The following is a 15,066-nucleotide window of genomic DNA, read 5'->3' on the forward strand; positions in this document are numbered from 1 at the left end:
TGTAGTTCCTTTCAGGTGTCCACACAGGGAGGCAGAGACATGGCAATGGGTTCTCTGTCCCCAAGCTCACTTGGCAAAGGGCTCTGGCCCCTATGTCTGTGGTTGGACAACTCTGAAGAGCGGCGATGTGTTTGTACCTGAGGAACTCACTGTCCAGGGCCTCAGAGGCCTTCCTGGCCTCGCCCTGGGTGCCCCAGCCATCTGCCACGTTCTTCAAGATCTTGAGGAATGAGGCTGGTTCCAGCCATTCCCTCAGTGACTTGTCCCCGCCACTGACTATAATCTGGTACCATGTGCCTGGGCGTGCAGGGCCTCACACCGTGAAGAGAAGACGGGGCGTGGGGCGAAGCACCCTAAACTCTGCACATCCCCACTGGGCCCTTCCCACAGAGAGCTCCAGCCCTGCTGAATCGGGCCACGGAAGACACTAGAGACGCAGGACCCCGAGGCCAGAGGAGCCGAGAACACAGTATGAGTCACCTTTAATTAAGAGTATTTCTTAAGTAAATGACTTAATAGGACAGTTATATTCATTAGAGGCATAATTACAGGACCTAGGATCAAGCAGAAAAGAATGCGGAGCGTGAGGGTGGAATCTGTCCGGAGCAGCTCCCTGGTCCCGGGGGTCAGGAGCAGGGCGTCCTCCACTGTACGCTTCTCATGGCTCCACTCCTGTCCCAGCCCAGCCACCCTTGGGTCCCAGCACCCAGCCCAGGGGGTGGGGGAGCCTCAGGCATAATTAAAATGCAATCCTAATAAACAAACACTCATTAGGGCGTCACAGAGTGTGCCATTAAACTCTGAGTCAGCCCTGACAGGGCCGCCTGACTCCGTGGACGCTCGGCTAGAGGAAGCTCGCTCTGCCGTCCCCGGCCTGTCCTGCCCCACCCGCCGGGTCCTGGAGCACACGCCCGCCTGTCACCTGGGCTTGGGATCCAAACTGGCTTCCTTTAGGGCCTCCAGAGACTCAGAGTTTTCAGGGCCAGTTTCTCGCCGGGCACAGAGCTGTCCCCGGAGGCCCCCACTCTTCCCCCGCATCAGTCTCATTCCTTCCATAGACCGAGGCAGAGTTTTATTCCAGTTCTTCAAGGTTGGGGACCTAACATTTAAAACATGGCTCCCAAGGAATGGGGTTACCTGTACCAGTGGCTCTCCATCGTTAGGTCCTAAGCATCAGCTGGAGAGCGCATTAGAACTGCTGCTCAGGCCCCATTCTGGAGTTTCTGACTCTGTGGGCTCTGGACTTTCTCGTCTCATAAGCTCACAGGCAATGCCAACAGTGCCGGGTCCAGGGCCTTCCAGGGCCTTCCAGGGCCTTCCAGGACCATGCATGGAGAGCCATCGCTCCTCGAGAGCTCCAGGGCCACCTCTTTCTGCAGGAAGTTCTTCTGGCCAAGCAGTGGCAGTCGGAAGAGCTCAGACCCCAGTTCTGTGGCCTGTCGGTCCTTCCCAGCCCCAGCCCAGCCAAACCTGCCTCTCTAGATTTATACCCACCGCTCCCTTGCTCTCACGTAAGGTTTGCTTAAGAAACTCTTGCCTTGGGGGATCCCTGGGTGGCTCAGCGGTTTAGCGCCTGCCTTTGGCCCAGGGCGCAATCCTGGAGACCTGGGATCGAGTCCCACATCGTGCTCCCTGCATGGAGCCAGCTTCTCCCTCTGCCTGTGTCTCTGTCTCTCTCTGTCTCTCTCTCTCTCTATGTCTATAATAAATAAATAAATAAATAAACTCTTGCCTTCCCATTTGCGCAGTGGCTCTTTCCCCTTGCAACGCTGTCCATCTGTGTCTATATCGTTCACCCTTCAAGACCCAGGCACATGCCTTGTTTCTCACAAAAACCTGCTTGGGACTCCCATCTAGAGCAGCACCGGCCCAGAGAAATAAAGCACACGCCGTACATGCAGGCCCCGTGTATAACTTTAACTTTTCTGGCACCTGGATTTTTTTACAGTTAAGAGCAAAGAAGTGAAATGCATCATAGATATTATTTAACCCGGCATCTGAGAATTTTCCTTTTTAACATGTGTCGATAAAAAATATTCATTGTGATGTATTTTTTTTTCCTCATACGAAATCTTCAAAACTCAGGGCGCTTGTGTCCTTAGAGCCCGTCTCAACTTGAACCAGCCACGTTTCAGATGCTTGTGAGCACGTGAGCTAGTGGCTCTCACGTGGGACGCTGCAGGCTTAGTAAAAGTATTTCCTCTTTGCTCTGAATTCCCTCAGCTGTCTTGCTGTGCCTCTCGCAGAGTGTTCATCACTCGCTTGTCTTTTTATTGCCAGTCTGTTTGCAACGTGAAGTTGATGGCTGTATTTTAATGCTGCAGTTGTCTTCAACCTCACTCCCCTGAAGTGCCCAACACTGGCCTGTATGTGGGATGTGATCGATGAATACTGGTTGATGAATGAACATAGAAACACAAGAATTATAGGAAAGACAGAGAACCCACGGAACCATCTGGCTTTGAGGGTCTCCTCCCAGTCCCCGTGACATTTCTTGCCTCTGGTTTGTGCGTGGCTAGTAGATCTTGGAGGAGAGAATCGTTCAAGTTTTAGAACCGTGCCCCCCCCCCGCCCCAGAAGTTTCCTGTTTCACTTTGCTCTTCAACTCCATGCATTAAAAAAAAGAGAGAGAGAGAGAGAGAGAAATTCCCACCAGGAGGGCCCAGGAAACAGGAAAAATAGTTGTGCTATTGGTTTCATGTTTGGAGAAGAACAGGGTTCTCACTATCTCCGTGGCACTTGGCGTGAAAGTGGGCTTTGTTGCCGGAGACACTGCCCCCATTCAGGGCCGCCTTTCCCAGCTGCTGAGAGCCGGGCTGTGTTTTGACAGACGGGCCGAATGCAATGCAGACAGTTGTTTTAATTTCCAGCCAGATGCAGACATCACTCACACGGAGCCCGAAACCCAAGAAAGGAAGGCTGGGCCCTGGGCTGTGGTGCTCAGGCCTCAGAGGGTGGGTTTGAAGGGGGGCGGGCGGAAGCCCCCCACCCCGGGGCAGTGGGGTCACAGAGATCCTGGCGGGCTGAGAGTTCCAGGCCCAGGAGAGGCACACTTTCAGAAAGGTGCTCCTTGTAGGAATCAAAGGCCATGAGTCAGAGGTCAAGGGTTGCTTCTTAAAGCAATGTGATGAGGCCAGTAGCTGGTGGCAATGGCTGGATGGTCTCTTTCATTTATTTATTTATTTTAAAGATTGATTGATTGATTGGTTGATTGATTGGATAGAGAGAGAGAGAGCACATGCAAGAGCCAGAGTGGGTGGAGCAGAGGGACAGGGAGAGGGAGCATCTTAAGCAGGCTTCACGCCCAGCACGGAGCCCTATGTGAGGCTCCATCTCAGGACCCTGAAATCATGACCTGGACCAAAATCAAGAGTCAGACGCTTAACCAACGGAGTCACTCTGGTGCCCCTATATGGTCTCTTTCAACTGTACCAAGTCATTCAGGACAAAAATTGTGAACAGTCTCAGGGAGGAGTTAGGTAAACTGGGAAGTAGAATCGCAAAGGCCAGAATGTGAAGGATAAGTACAGCCTCCCTCTGAGGGCAGAAATCCCTCTGCCAGCCTTCCACATACCTGTCACCTTGACTCTGCTTATGCATCCCCGTGATGGGAGTTCCTTGCAGAAGCGAGTGCTACTGGACAACCTAGACCTTCCCAGGTTGGGCTTTCCTGAAACTTGGCGCCCATGAGTCCTGCTGTGGCCGTACTGCTTCCCTTCAAACGTTGGAAAACCAGGATGCCTGGGTGGCTCAGCGATTGAGTGTCTGCCTTCAGTTCAGGGCGTGATTCTGGGGTCCTGGGATCGAGTCCCACATCGGGCTCCCTGCAGGGAGCCTGCTTCTCCCTCTGCCTGTGTCTCTGCCTCTCTCTGTGTCTCTCATAAATAAATAAAATCTTTAAAAAAATAATAAACGTTGGAAAATCACCTCAAGACTCATCTTCTCAGACCTCAGTAAACATCCTAGATCCCTCAGCTGGACCTCAGCTGTTGCATCTGGATCCCGCCCCATCCTGACCACTCTTCCAGAAAGGACCTCTGGTTGAACGACACCACTCCTGGAGCAGAGACCCGAGCTGGGCACTCCCCACTGTGGGCTGGCCTCTCTCCACCCTCATACCCTATTTATGCAGCTCATGAGCAAATTAGCCCCTTGGCTAATATCTCATCCTGTCGGGCCATACTGGACATGGCTTCAACTCACATCCTCAGGTCTAGTATGTGGGCGCTACTTCAGACTAACCTCCACTGATATACCAACTTCTTAAACTGAATTGCAAGATTTTGCTATTATCCTGCTTGCATTTCATGTTTTTGTTATTAGAAGGTTAGGACTGTTTAAAGCTGATCATGGGGCAGCCCGGGTGGCTCAGCGGTTTAGCATCGCCTTCAGCCCAGGGCGTGATCCTGGAGACCCGGGATCGAGTCCCACGTCGGGCTCCCTGCATGGAGCCTGCTTCTCCCTCTGCCTGTGTCTCTGCCTCTCTCTCTCTCTCTCTCTGTCTCTCATGAATAAATAAACAAAATATTAAAAAAAAAAAAAAAGCTGATCATGGCCGCTCCCTTACTGGAGAGCTTTGTAATATGAATATTCGGTGTTAGGATATGGTAAGGAGGAGCACCCAACAGAAAAAGGAAGCCTCCTGAGGCTGGTGCACATGACCTTTCTTGGTCTGGCCCCTGAGTATGTCCCCTGACATCTCACGATGCCCCGGCCAGGCCACACCCTTGCGTTACGCTGAACTTGTCCATGATACTCCTGCTCGTGACATCGGTCAGCATGCAGCGCCCTTACGGGTCTCTGCCCGGCCCGCTCCTGCCCTAGCTGACTCACACTTACCCCAGTAGCCCCTGCCCCCTACAAGTTGGGGGGCCCCTCCTGGAAGGGCCCCTCCTGGAAGTCACACCCGTCCCATGCAAGGAGCTCTGGCTTTGCAGTCACCAACTCCCCCTGGACTCTGAGCTCTGCAGGGCAGGGCTCTGTGTCCTGACGGCTGGTATTTCTGTGTCACATAGCACCGGAGCCTCCTTATGGTGACATCTGATAAACATTTGCTAGAGAAGCGTGTTAAACTTCTCCCAAGCCTCTCAGGAGGATGCTGTGAAAGTGTCTCCAGCAGATCCCTTGTCCGTCTGCCAGAGGCCAAACACCATGGGGCTGGCCCCTGGGGGGTGTTTGCACTTGAGTTCACACAACCAGTGGGTGGGGGACCTCTACACCCTGCCAAAGGAGAACCCATCCCCAGCCCGGCAAATGGTTTTGCAGCCCAGCAGCCTCCTGCCCCGACCAGTGGCAGTGCCTGACATAGCAAATGGAAGACTTCAATCTTCTGATCTTCTTACCTGGCCTGAGTGCCACACACTGGGCAGGTGGAGGTGTCAGGTCCAGGCAGGCCCACCTCAGGGCCCTGCGGGACCCCACGGGGAATGGACGGGAGCTTGCTGGGGCTGCACGCTTGGGGTAGGGGGCAGGGACTCGATCTGTAAAATCCCACTTTCCCCAGCAGCTCATCTCTGTGGATGTTCCCATTTAGCCAGACTTTTCAAAGGATGGGAGATTTACTAGAAAAATTGAATACAGACATCAGAGAATGGGATAATTGGATCCAGGTGGTATGTTTGGTTGGCTGTAAAGAGACTGTGCCATATGATGAATATTATTTGATAGGAAAAGTTTCTCCTTCTCTCCCTTTTTAAATGTTTTCTGTGCCTGTAAGGGGCAGGATGTCTCAGCCCAAGCCCAGCTGAAAGCCCTTCAGAGACAAGTCGGTGGCACTCAATAGGCTTTCCACAGAGTTTCAACCATTTTCAGCACTTAGCAGGAGCCTGGCCAGCTCTTGCAAGGGCGTGGTGGGCAGAAAGAGACAGGAAGGAGGCACCTGGGTGGCTCAGCGGTTGAGCATCTGCCTTTGGCTCAGGGCATGATCTCAGGGTCCTGGGATCGAGTCCTGCATTGGGCTCCCCGCAGGGGGCCTGCTTCTCCCTCTGCCTGAGTCTCTGCCTCTCTCTGTGTGTCTCTCATGAATGAATAAATAAAATCTTAAAAAAAAAAAAAAAGAGAGAGAGAGAGAGACAGGAAGATTGGTTTCTGCCCCTGGTGAAGGCAAGAAGCAGCCCTGGGCCTGCCACCCCCAGAAACACATTCCCCTTAGCTGTACCCTCCTTGCACCAGGCAAACAGATGAGAGCATAAGGGTGGCCATTGATCCCCCCTGCCCCCCGCAGTGTCACCTCTTTAGGGGTGGGGACAGTGCAAGTGTGGGTGGGTGTAGGTGAGTCTGAACCCGCATCACCCAGTCGTCACTCCCTGATCTAACCACACTCTCTTTCATCTTTCCGCTAGATCACCAGGGTCCCCGTGGAATCCTGCGAACAGTACACGACCTGTGGGGAATGTCTGAGCTCGGGGGACCCTCACTGTGGCTGGTGCGCCCTACACAACATGTAAGTTGGGGATCCTTCGGGAAAAGGGCCCAGAATGCAGATGGCCAGGTGCTTTCCTGGGAGTGTTGATGAGGATGTGACTGTGGTTTCCAGGGAGAGGAATTTCCAGTAATTCTAATCCAGGTTGGAGAACAGGAAGAGAGGCCACACGGGTTGGAGGGTCCTTCTTTTCCAGAGTAATGCCCTTGCCTCTCATCTCACTTCCAAATTCTGCCCTCCAGGCTGCTCTGAAGTCTGCTGGGGAGGGTAGCGGTTCCAGAAGAACTCACGGGGGAAGCTGTAGAAGCTCTAGGGTTTCCCCAGAACCTCCTCAGTGCCTCCTGCCGCCGGCGTGCAGAGGGCAGTGTGCTGGGGTCGGGGCCTGGGGGGTCTGGACTCCAGTGAACTGCTGTGTGACCCCGGCTGGTCCACGGAGGACTTTGGGCCTCCATTTCCCCAGTGCTGAATAGGGATGATGCCTGCCTGGCAGGTAAACCGTGAGGATTAAATGAAATAATAAATGTTTTCAAAATAAGGAAGCTCAGAATAGGCTGTACCAATCAAAATAATTATTATGAACTCTGAACCTTTGGGAGGACCCTTCTGGCCTCATTAATTCATGATTTCAAGAAGTCTGAATCTCCCTCTAACTAGCCTCACACCCCTATTCAGATACATCCTGGCCCGTTGAATACCAGCTCAATAGAAATGCAAAATCACACTTAAACTTCCTAATTCGAAGGGCCCCAGAGGGAGAGAAGAGGGTGAAAACCCGAAAGGCAAGAGCTGGCTAGGAGTCCTGTTCCCCAATGGAGTTGGAAGCTCCGTGGCTCCCTGCCAGCCAGCAAAGCATCTCCATGAAATGTGCCGGGTTTGGGGTGGAGGCGGAGGCGGAGGGCCAGAGTTCAGGGTCCTGCACAATAGCTCTTGGCTTCCAGCCTCTGCAGCAGGTGTTGCGAGGGCTATGGAGGGAGGGGGGCAAGCAAGCGCCTCACAGATGCAAAATCCGGACTGGATTTGAGCCCACAAAGAAATCCTGGGTTCCCTGCTTGGGTTCGGAGGTTAAGAGGCTCAAGAAGTTTGGCCAAAAATGCTCTTGCTAGAACCCAGGCGACGGGTCGCCACTTAGGTCAGGCAAGTGGTACAGATGCCAGCGCCCCAGGAACGGCAAAGGTGGCTGACGCTGTGCTTCCCCTCAGTGCGGCCGACCAGTGGGCCAGCTGAATCTCTGTCAAGGGGATTTCTTCCTCCAGGGAAGCTGACAGCTGCCCCCGCTCTGTGCAAAGTGTCCTAGGCTACGTGCCCTCTCATTGTGCAGTGGGCATGCCAGCCACACCACCCACTCCCTGCGCCCTAGCCTGCCCTCCCGGCTTCTGTGCCAGTGGCTCTTCCTGCAGGTGGCACATGCCACTCCGACATGGGGGATTGCCATTAATTCAACAGCAAGGACAACCGTGTCCCCCAGCTCCTGCTTGAGCCTGCTCATCTGTCTCAGGGGTGGCCCCACACCACCTCTGTCATCTTCTTGTCCGGGTGGGCTGTGGCTTCTAGAATGACTGAGCCACATCAGGACAGTCTCCAATCTCCTCCATCCTCGGACCCCCTTCCCCGTGGCAGAGAATCTCTCCCATCTACGGGGCACACCTCTGCTTCCAGCCACCCTGCCTGTCTGCCGAGAACACGCGTAGGTTTCTGTCTCTACTCAGAGCTTTCTCCTCTTGGGTCTTTCTCGTGGTCACCAGCCGTCCCACGGTGCCCTCCCACCTGCCACCAGTGGCCTGCCTCAGGAACGGGAGGGAGCTGGGGGGGGCCCACCTCCAGCTCCCTGGACTCTAATGGAGCCAGAGGCTGAGGGAGATTGTAGGAGAGGCTCTGGGTCCGGGGGGATTTGAAACCTTCCTGTCTCTTCTGCATGCCTTGCTCTTGCAAGTGTGTTATTGTCTCCAAGGCTATTTATCTCTGTTAGGGCTGTTGCCATAAATAGTATGATAAAAAAGAGCCATTTCAGTGAGTCAATGAGATAAAGGCTCCAGTCAAGAGCTCACTTTAGAGCTATCTTAAGGATTCACTTAAACCTCAATAATTCTTTTCTTTGACAGCATTCATATTTAGATCCATTATGTGCCTGGAAAGGAAGAGGGGAGGGCCCTGGTGGGTGGGGGGGGGGCATGAGGGTGGGGGGAGTTGGGGTGGGAATCACTGCCTGCTTGTGGCATCTTGTGGTTTGTCGGGGGCTATTCGGTCTGGAAAAGCCCCAGCCCTGGAGTGTGCTCCCCTGTGACGTAGGTGGCAACCAGATGCTACACCATGCCCACCTGCCACCCTGGGCTGAGATGAAGCTGTCGGGAGACAAGGCCACACAGCTTGCAGACGCAGGCAGCCCCGGCTGCGACTCCTGGTCTGCCTCTCTGTCTCCAGGCATTATTTCACACTGCAAATATTTATTTAAAATATACCATGTGACAGGTAGATATCTCAATGAATAAAACATGGTCCCTGCCTTCAGAGAGCCATTAGTCCAGCCACAAGATCGCATGCACACTGACCCACACATTTTGGGGGTGTGGAATAATAACATGAATGGTCTTCATCATTAATATTTTTATTCTAAGGGCTAAAAAGCCATTTTCTTTTTTAAAAAATCTATGTTAGAGAGAGAGCATGCAAGGGAGAGCAAGCAAGCAACGGGGAGGGATGGAGGGGGAGTCTCAGCGGGAAGCCCCACCCAGGCCTCCATCCCATGACCCTGAGATCAAGACCTGAGTCGAAATCAAGAGTCGGACCTTCAACTGACTGAGCCACCCAGGAGCCCCTAAAAAGCCATTTAGGTACTTAATTTTAATCCTTACACCAGCCCTAGGAGGTAGGGTATTATCACTATCTTCACCATTTTAGGCTTGAGGAAACTGAGGCATGGACAGATTAAGTCGCTTGCCCAGGGGGACACAGTACGCAGTCAATCGCAGGGGGTGTGGGGAGTACCCAGGCCCTCTGGCTCCAGGGCTCATATTCTGCAAGTCTTGTGTGCTGCTCCTCACATTCTCCAAACTTCCCACCCTTGCTCCACGAATGTCCTATAAAGATGCCGCCTATCAGGAGCTATTCTCTTGGTCTAAACCGTATGTCTCATACTGAGGGTTAATCCCACCTCCTCTTAGTCTCTGTGTAACTGTGATCAGGACCATCTGGGAGTCACCCAAGCCCTCTGGGGTAAGTGAAAAGTGTCATGAGAAGACAAGCCACGAGCCTCAGAGCAGCAAACCCCTCTTAAAAACCCCCAGGGGACAGTGAAGATGGGTCTCAGAGGCCTGACCCCTTGTGAATCTGTGTCTGCGGCAGGTGCTCCCGCAGGGACAAGTGCCAGCGGGCCTGGGAACCTAATCGATTTGCCGCCAGCATCAGCCAGTGCATGAGCCTCGAGGTGCATCCCAGCAGCATCTCCGTGTCTGAGCACAGCCGGCGGGTAAGAAACTCCTCCAGGGGGCTGGGGCTGGGGCTGGGGCTGGGAACGCGCGTTCCTTGAACACGTGTATCTGTCGCTGGCTCACACTTGAAATGCTCCAAGGAAACGGTGTTTGTAGACAATGAAAGCCTACGGTAGCTCCTATGGTAAAGGGCACAGTCATTCTCCGCACTCCTTGCAAACTCATTACCCATTGATCTGTTTTGTAAATCTAGATTCTGCATTTAGTAACAAACCTCTACAACGTAGTGCAGTCCGACTCTAAATAACACATTCTCGGCTGTGTGCTGTATTTACATGCCTCCACTCCATGCAGTTTTTCACAGAGACCTAGAGTTGCCTGTGTGTGTGTGTGTGTGTGTGTGTGTGTGTGTGTGTGTGTGAGAGAGAGAGAGACAGACAGACAGAGACAGAGACAGAGAGAGACACATAGAGGAGAGACAGATGCCAAGAGACTGAGACATAAGTCACAGTCAGTGTGTACTTAAAGAGAATATTAAAGAGAATAAAATAGCCCTTAACCACCTGTCGAGGTACAACCTCAAATATTTCATGTCCTTAGGCCCTGCGTGATTATTTCATTCTGAAGGTTTTATGAGCATTTACGGATGTTAATTAGTTAATGAACCTTCCAAGATTTTGGTTCATTCATCCCCACCAGGAGGCTCTGATTCCCATGGAGCCGAGGGAACAAACAGGGGAGTTTGTACCTAAGTCTCTTGGCCCCATGGAAACGAAACTGGGGCAGAGATTCAGCAGCAAACAAATGTTTGGAGAGGCGAGGTGACGCTCATTGTGAGTGAGAAGCCACTGCAAATAAATACAGCCAGGTGTTGGTAGGAAGACAAAGGGAGACCTATCTACAGTGCGGTTCCCAACTTGGAGGCTCCGGTGGGGGGGTTATGGGGAGGGAGGGTATTGTCACCACCATGAACCCTTATGGTCACTCCCGGTTGCTCCAGGAAGCCAGTCGCATTTTTTGCCTATTGTGTCAGATTTCACTTAGATGTTCTATTGTGGTAATTGAGAACAAACTCATTTCGGGGGCGGCGGCTGTGGTATTTTTACCATTCAAAGGAGGGTATGCAAACCTGAAAAGGCTGGAAGGCACTGGCCTAGATCAGTGGAACCCATCGGCAGCAGCAGACATCATCCGAGCTGCTGGTGTCCACATTCCTTGCTTTCTCTGATCCCCACAGTTCCTTGTGAAGCCACTGTCCTACTGGAAGGGAGCTGTCAGCCAGCAGAGCACCTGCTGGGCGTTGGGGGGACAGAGAGGCAGAACCTCTAGGACACTCACTATCCTGATAAGCAGCCCCGGAATCCTAGCCAGAGGGAGGAGCTAGCTGTCTTCCACCAACCTAGTAAGCCTCCAGATTGGAAAACCAGTGTTAAGGCTTGTTTGCAAAAGGGCTCAGCTCATGACATGCTTTCCATTGTCATGGTTTTTCAGGTCAGAATGATGAGGGCCTGAGATGGATTTGGGTACCTGTCCCTCTAGTGCCCCTCACCCAGTCCTTTCTGACGCTGGACAAGACTGAAAAAGAAATGAACAGTGATATTAATAAAGACCATTGACTGCACTACCCATGTCCTCCTGTAGAGATGAGGTTGGGGGAGATTGGTCAGCAAGCAGGCCACAGCAGGGCCAGGCCGGAGCTCAGGTCTCCTGAGCCCCTAGGACTCTTCCTATGTCCTCATCTCTTTGCTCCACCCACAGCTCAGCTTGGTTGTGAGCGATGCTCCTGACCTGTCTGTGGGCATCTCCTGTGCCTTTGGGAACCTGACGGAGGTGGAGGGACAGGTGTCTGGGAGCCAGGTCATCTGCATCTCACCAGGGCCCAAGGATGTCCCTGTCATCCCTCTGGATCAAGGTAAGAAGTGCGTGCCATGACGGTCACATGCCAGGGGCTGCCCTATCAGAGTGGTCAAGAGTAGAGGATCACAGGGGAAGAGGTGGCGAGCACTAGCACAAAAGTTGCCTGACCAAGCCTTCATATCGCAGACCCTAACATGGGCTTATATAACTTATTTGAGTTTGAAGGCTAATTATCATGCTCCAAAGCAAAATTCAGAAAGAAGGAAATCCCTTGCTCCCATTTGGGCTAAGTCTGCACAGCGCGCAGAGTTTCTCCAGACTTCCCTTCCCTTCTAGGGATGGCAGTGGCTCCAGCCAGTGATTTTCAGTGGGCTTCTCCCCATGGAACCTGGGGGCTTGAGGGGTTCTGGCCTAATATTTCTGAAAGTCTTTCAGTAACTGAAGATGCCTGACCAAAGCAAGGGTTTCTTTGGGATGTGATTCATTCTGTTTCCCCTAAGAGGGGGCTTGAGGGCGTCTGGGTCTCAGTGACGGGTGTCTCAACAGGACCAGAGGGACCTTCTTGGGAAGAGATGACCCAGGCAGCATTTATCTACCATCTGTGCCCCAAGAGAGCCCTGGAGTGGCTTAATGGATGGTCCACTGAGTCCCCAGGATGTTACCCTCTCCTTTTTTTCTCCCCAGACTGGTTTGGGCTGGAGCTGCAGCTGAGATCCAAGGAGACAGGGAAGATATTTGTCAGCACCGAGTTCAAGTTCTACAACTGCAGTGCCCACCAACTGTAAGCACTCACCGGGCGCAAGTCTCGCATCAGGGCTGGATGTGGGTGTGGGGGTTCTCTGAGCTCCAGCCGTATTGGTTTCACCTCCCAGTCTCTTCATAAATATTCCTTCTCAGTTCTGTTCAGTTTATTCAGTATTTTCAATGGAATGGCATTCACTCTCCACAGCCTCTGATCCCATCCAGACTCCCCAGCAACCCTACCCACAATGCTCAGGCTAAGGCAGTAAAAAGAAAGCATGAAGTGAAGACAAAGGTCATGGCCCCATGACCATAAGAAAAGTTTTCTCCATTTTAGATGAAGTGGTGGCTTTGGATGTAGAGGTTGACAGTGAAAGGAGTTTAGATACATCCTCCACAGCCAAGTGGAGAAGGACTCAGAGGTAAGAGGCAGCTCTGCACACAGCTACCCGCAGAAGGGGACATGATATAAGGGCCCCAGGCTGGGAGGGCGAGAGGAGACTTTAACTCCACTGTGGTCCAGACACAGCCTATGTATGACTTTGCAAAGAGGAGGGGGAAACCAGACCAAAGCAGCAGCCTCCAGAGGGACTTGAGTAGAGCCCAGCTGACCACACCCTTCATCCCCAGCAGTGGAGCACTTACCAGTGGTACCCACAGCTATGAGATTCTACAGCTGTGCAGGAGGAGAGACCATATTTAGCTTCTGCCTATCTTCTCTGGAAGAGAAACTGAGAGTCCTTCCATACAAACTGGGAACTCACAGACTGCCTGGTTGAGAAAGAGAGAAACGAGTCTCTTTAATAGGGCCACATAAAGGCCACTGGACCAGTGGCCATGGACATTGCACCAGGACAGAGCTCAAGTGACAACTCCACATCAGAGGGAGCAACAATTGGAAATAGTCTATGGATCTGTTTCCCATTATTCCCATTTCCCAGGACAGGGGTAATCTGAAGTCTGTATAGCTCCAAGACATCACATCTGTGCGGTCCAGGCTGTGGACAAGATGGGCTCAGCAATCCATGTGAGGAGATGGTCTGTTTGCAGCTATACTCAAAAGGAATCTTTAGCTATTAAAATGAGAGACAAATGAGCCAGCCCTCCTAAGTCTCCCTTTCTCTGATCTTGATTTTTATGACAGGAATCAGCTGCTGGAATTCTAGGCTCTCCACAGTAGTTAAGGAAGGAGACACAGCTGAACCCCATTGCGACAAGTCAGTAGATAAGCTGGGAAAGACGGGACAAGTGGTAAAAATCGCCTGGGGCGTGGACAGGGCAGTAAGTGCAGGAGCAGAAATAAACAAAATTGTCCACTAACCAGTGCGTCCCAATCCCAGCTAACCCAATTAGGAGCAATGCAAGCATCTTGGAGAAAGAAACCGCCAACCTCCTTCTCAAACTCCAGCACAGTGGTGATGGAATTCATTGTTGGTGAGAGCATCCTCATCTCCGTGGCAGTTCAGTGTGATGTCACCACTTTGCATTGCTATAGCAACAGAAATGCAGTCACAGGCAGCAAGTTTTAGCCAAAAAAAAAAAAAAAAAAAAAAAAAGGCGGGTCTCCTTGACAGCAAAGGTTCCATTTTATTGCCAAACACTATCTTACCCTTCTCTACACCTGGCATTCACAGCAAAAAGTCACAGAATCAAGTTCTATCCCCCTGCTTTTAGTATGGTAAACTGAGGCCCACAGGGAATAAGCGCTACAGTGAAGGTCACAAAATTAGGCGGTGGAAGAGCCAGGCTTAGAACCCCATCTCATCATTCTTAGTCCATTTTCATTGTTTTACTTGCTGAATCCTAAGATGTTAGCGAGAACCAGTCAGTGTGGCCTAAGCTCAGAGACAAAACAACTTTGGATAGATCTGGAAGGGGATAAAACTGATCAGCACAGGGAAGAGGAGGCGTAGATGGGCTACTGCACCCAAAACACAGCAGCGTATTAGGGGGTCACCCCTGGATGGAGACTCATCCACCCAAATGTAAAGGGAGTGACCACCAGATGGCGCCAGATTGCAGACCCAGCGGTGTCCCCTCCAGGTTGGTCTAGTTGTCAAAACCTAGATTTGTGGAGCTGGCAAGGAGCAGAAAGACCAACCCCACCTACAAAACCCAACTCCATCATAATGGTCTGGCCATACCCAGCCCCCAGGTGAAGCGGTTACGGTTACCCTGGCGAGAAATGCGGGAGCCACACACCTACAGCTACCTATGCCTGGCTACTTGGAGAGAAGACAAAATTACCATATTGTGAACAACCCCAAAGCCCAGAAATGCAGGTGATTGAACCAGCGGTTGACACTCAAATGTGACTTAAGAGCTTGAAATAACGGGCAATTTAAGCACTTGAAAATAACACTCACATTTAACATTGTACCTTTCAAAACCATTTCCTACACATTATCTTGTTTGATGCTAAACAGCCCTGTGGAGCAGACGGGAAAGTTTTATTACAGACGGAATGAGGAACTTGCAATGCAGAAAGCAAGTGACTTCCTCAAGGTGACCCCAGTGGCAGTGGCGAGACGGGACTGCTTGTCTGCCCAATTTCTATCCCTGTACTTGTCCGTCTTCTAAGTGCCTTAGGAGCTATTCTTCTTGTAAGTGGTGGGATGCTGG

At 52.0% G+C, this 15,066-nt stretch overlaps 1 protein-coding gene and 1 long non-coding RNA gene across 11 annotated transcripts in view; one reads left to right on the forward strand and one right to left on the reverse strand.

Annotated features, from left to right (window-relative positions):
* Window positions 1–15,066, forward strand: part of PLXNA2 (plexin A2) — a 205,696-nt gene that overhangs the window by 125,774 nt on the left and 64,856 nt on the right. For both annotated transcript variants that reach the window (XM_077902257.1, XM_077902256.1), the window contains exons 5-8: window positions 6,342–6,442; window positions 9,761–9,884; window positions 11,605–11,758; window positions 12,388–12,484. In XM_077902257.1, coding sequence (XP_077758383.1) covers window positions 6,342–6,442; window positions 9,761–9,884; window positions 11,605–11,758; window positions 12,388–12,484 — 476 coding nt within the window. The remainder of the gene's footprint in view (window positions 1–6,341; window positions 6,443–9,760; window positions 9,885–11,604; window positions 11,759–12,387; window positions 12,485–15,066) is intronic.
* Window positions 9,008–13,893, reverse strand: LOC144316403 (uncharacterized). Of its 9 annotated transcripts, XR_013382355.1 has the most exons (4): window positions 13,766–13,893; window positions 10,976–13,215; window positions 10,595–10,694; window positions 9,008–10,025 (listed from the first exon to the last, which is right to left on the reverse strand). It is a non-coding gene; the product is annotated as an uncharacterized LOC144316403 (long non-coding RNA). The 9 variants fall into 9 exon arrangements; XR_013382353.1 differs by having other exon boundaries at window positions 9,008–12,602; window positions 13,090–13,215; XR_013382350.1 differs by having other exon boundaries at window positions 9,008–12,701; window positions 13,090–13,215.

The sequence above is a fragment of the Canis aureus genome, chromosome 6 (assembly GCF_053574225.1).
Source record: "Canis aureus isolate CA01 chromosome 6, VMU_Caureus_v.1.0, whole genome shotgun sequence".
In the NCBI taxonomy this organism is placed as follows: Eukaryota; Metazoa; Chordata; class Mammalia; order Carnivora; family Canidae; genus Canis; species Canis aureus.